This window comes from Gekko japonicus, unplaced genomic scaffold (genome assembly GCF_001447785.1).
Source record: "Gekko japonicus isolate JY-2015 unplaced genomic scaffold, Gekko_japonicus_V1.1 scaffold6275, whole genome shotgun sequence".
In the NCBI taxonomy this organism is placed as follows: Eukaryota; Metazoa; Chordata; class Lepidosauria; order Squamata; family Gekkonidae; genus Gekko; species Gekko japonicus.
The window spans coordinates 27,387-31,011 of NW_015172750.1; the positions used below are offsets into that span (position 1 = coordinate 27,387).

At 50.3% G+C, this 3,625-nt stretch overlaps 1 protein-coding gene across 1 annotated transcript in view; it reads left to right on the forward strand.

Moving 5' to 3' along the window:
• The window catches only part of LOC107119364 (afadin- and alpha-actinin-binding protein-like), a gene marked incomplete at its 3' end in the record, with an annotated part of 18,943 nt that extends 15,611 nt beyond the window's left edge, over positions 1 to 3,332 (forward strand). The window contains exons 10-11 of the mRNA XM_015421826.1: positions 2,082 to 2,255; positions 3,215 to 3,332. Coding sequence (XP_015277312.1) covers positions 2,082 to 2,255; positions 3,215 to 3,332 — 292 coding nt within the window. The remainder of the gene's footprint in view (positions 1 to 2,081; positions 2,256 to 3,214) is intronic.
• Positions 3,333 to 3,625: the final 293 nt, after the last annotated feature.

A 3,625-nucleotide genomic window follows, 5' to 3' on the forward strand; every position in this document is an offset into this window, starting at 1 on the left:
AAGACCAACGAAGTCTTATTCAAGGTGGGAGCTTTCAGATGACACAGCGTGCATGCCCACGAAAGCTGACACCTTGAATCAAACTTTGTTGGAGGACCTAAAGGTGCCCGGCTGGACATTAACTTTGCTCTATTGCTTCAGACCAACATGGCTGACCACCTTGACCTGTGCTTAAGAATGTGTCCGTCTGTAGCACGTCTCTCTTTTCTGAAGGGCTGCCAAACTAGATGTGTGGAGGGAGAGTATCTGAAAATAATAGATGTAGTTTCAAAGGCTGACGGTAGCTGTGCCCTCACATGAACACAGGAAGGTGCCTTATACTGAATCGGACCCTTGGTTAATCAAAGTCAGTATCGAGAGAGCCAGTGTGGTGTCGTGGTTAGGCGCGCGGACTCTAATCTGGGAGAACCGGGTTTGATCCCCTACGCCTCCACTCGCAGCTGCTGGTGTGACCTTGAGTCAGTCACAAGTTCTCTTGGAGCTGTTCTCTCACAAGCAGTCCTCGAAAGAGGTCTCTCAGCCACACCTACCTCACAGGGTGTCTGTTGTGGGGAGGGGGAGGGAAAGGAGAGTGTAAGCCGCTCTGAGACTCCTTCGGGTACTGAAGGGCGGGGTATAAATCCAATCTCTTCTCTTTTTCTGTTGTCTACTCAGACTGGCAGCGGCTCTCCAAGGTTTTAGGCAGAGGTCTTTCCCATCACCTCCTGCCTGGTCCTTTCAAGTGGAGATGCCGGGGATTGAACCTGTGACCTTCTGCGCGCCAAGTGGGGGCTCGGCCACTGAGCCACTGCCCCTCCCTCCTGCCCCTGGATGTGGACTGCAGCGCCACTGGTTTCCACTGTCTAACTACCCCCACCATGTTTCCCCAATAAAAAGTGATCTCTCAAAGTGGCAATTTAATCTTTTTAAAAAACTGCTGGAGAAATCTATATGCAGATTGTTCCAGGCATCGCATCTGCTTTGGCCTGGCATGTATCATCGGGAAGGGTCGTGGCTCAGAAGCAGAGCCTCTGCTTGGCACGCAGAAGGTCCCAGGTTCAATCTCCGGCATCTCCAGTTAGAAAGGACCAGGCAGGAGGTGATGGGAGAGACCTCCGCCTCCGCCTGAGAGAGCTGTAAAGAGGGGCTGTGGCTCAGTGGCAGAGCCTCTGCTTGGCATGCAAAAGGTACCAGGCTCAATCCCTGGCACCTCCAGTGAAAAGGAGCAGGCAGTAGGTGATATGAAAGACCTCTATCTGAGACCCTGTAGAACCACTGCCAGTCCGAGCAGAAAATATTGACCTTGATCTACCAGTTGTCTGACTCAATTTAAGGCAGCTTCATATGCTCATGTCTGTGTTCATGTGATAGCAACTCATAATTTGGCTCTGAGGCACTGGGATCACATCGATAGTGCAAAGAATACTTAAAATTTGATAGATATGGACTCACAAACAAGACGTGTCTTCAAGAAATGGAATATGAATGATCAGTTGAAACTTTAAGGCACATATAATACTGCCTTATTACATTTAAATGAGATACACAGTTAAGATGTTTAATTTGACGCATTGCCATTGCAGCCATCTGAATTTTTATCAGGTAGATGTTTTGAGTACCATTGGAGCATAAAAAGCTTTTCAGCAACAGCACAGTATCAGTAAAGGCAGCCTGACCCACACAGATCTCTTCATTACAACGGAATTATTTATTCATAAATTCCCTATTGCTATTCCACTGCCGTTCGACTCGGAAAATCTCAAACTGACAGATCATTAAACCTCAGAATATGAAAACAGAATTTTATGTGCAATTTCTGCAAGTACCGCAATCAGTTTATAGATTCATATGGGCAGCTTCATATGGGTTCCTGGGCATTCGGGGGTGGTTGGAGACGGGGGGGACCCTTGATGGAATTCGCAACAGCCTTCCCGAACAGTGACTCCGAATATGTTTTGAGAGTTAATGTGATGTAAAACAGCTATGAGGTTGTAGCGGGAGGGCCGGACCCGTGTCCCAGGCATGTGGGTTCCTAAGAGGCAGTGCAGTGGTTTTGGTTTTGTTTCTGCCCCTCCCTACTGGTGGGTCTCTCTCGCTTCCAGGAGCAGTTGGACGCCTGGGTCAACGCGGAGCTTCCGGGTCACCTGAAGGGTTCCTACTTCCTGGAGGAGGAGCATCGCTTGGAGGAAGAGCGCGCCATCTTTGTGGAGCAGCAGCAGGCGTTCGAGGTGGAGCGGAGGAACTTCACGGAGGCGGCCATTCGGCTGGGGTGGGAGGTAGGCGGCCGTGGGTTTTGTTTTAAGTCGCTTGTAGAAGAGAAACGATTGGATTTATACCCCACATAGGAGTGGCTTACAATCTCCTTTCCATTCCCCTCGCCACAACAGACACCCTGTGAGGTAGGTGAGGCTGAGAGAGCTCTGAGAGAAAGTACTCTTTCCAGAAGTGCTCTGGCAGAACTATGGTTTGCCCAAGGTAATCCAGCAGCTGCAAATGGAGGAGTGGGAAATCAAACCCGAACCCGGTTCTCCCAGATTAGAGTCCACCCACTTAACCACGACACCAACCTGCTCAAGTTAGCAGAAATCTTAGTCTGGTTCGAACCCCGTAGCTTGCCCTCGATATGCAGTTAATTATTTTTGTACGGAGGGATGCTGGGCCCTGTCGACTCCTGCCTGCCACAGTCCGAAGTGGTATAGCCTTGTAAGACTGTGGCCACCTCTGAAAGAGCCGGGCCTTAGGGAAGAAGACACTCTGTTGTTGTTGTTCAGTCGCACAGTCGAGTCCGACTCTACGCGACCCCATGGACCAGATCCCGCCAGGCCTTCCGGTCTTCCACCGTCCTCTGAAGTTGGCTCAACTTCATGTTCGTTGCATCGGTGACACTGTCTAACCATCTCATCCTTTGCCCTCCCCGTCTTCTTTGACTTTCAATCTTTCCCAGCATCAGGGTCTTCTCCAGTGAGTGCTCCCTTCTCATTGGGTGGCCAAAGTATTTGCGCTTCAGTTTCATTAACTGGCCTTCCAGGGAACAGTCAGGGTTGATTTCTTTTAGGATTGACTGATTGGATCTCCTTTCAGTCCAAGGGACTCTCAAGGGTCTTCTCCAGCACCATATATAAAGGTGCAAAAGACTGTGACCACCTCTGAAAGAGCTGGGCCTTAGGGAAGAAGACGCTCTGAGCGGTTTCTAAACCGCTCACTCAGAGTCTGGAACTCTTTCCCCCTTGAACAGAAGAAGCAGTTTGAGGAAGAGAAGGCCCTTCGGCTGAAGCAAGAGTTCTTGCGTTCGTTGCCGCGACTTGAAGTCCGAGACCCCAAGCGAAGACTGTCGGCCCCAGTTGCTGCCGGAGGTATGTTGACTCTGGGGAGGCGGTGAATTCTTCGGGATGGTCACAAAATCCGGTTTGGAAAGATTTTGCAATCAAATGTTGGTCTTTCCCTTATCGATGAGAACTTGGGTGTGCGGTCCGAAGGGTTCATGCTTTTGGAGTCTCCCCTGTTCTCACTGATGGCCTCAGAGACTACAAACTTGGGAGGTGGGGTGGAATTAAGTCCCATAGATGTGCACCCATGGGGCTACAAAATCCAGGGCTTCCAGGAGAAGAACACGGGGGTTGCTGTCAAGGCTCCCTCTAAGCTGTGG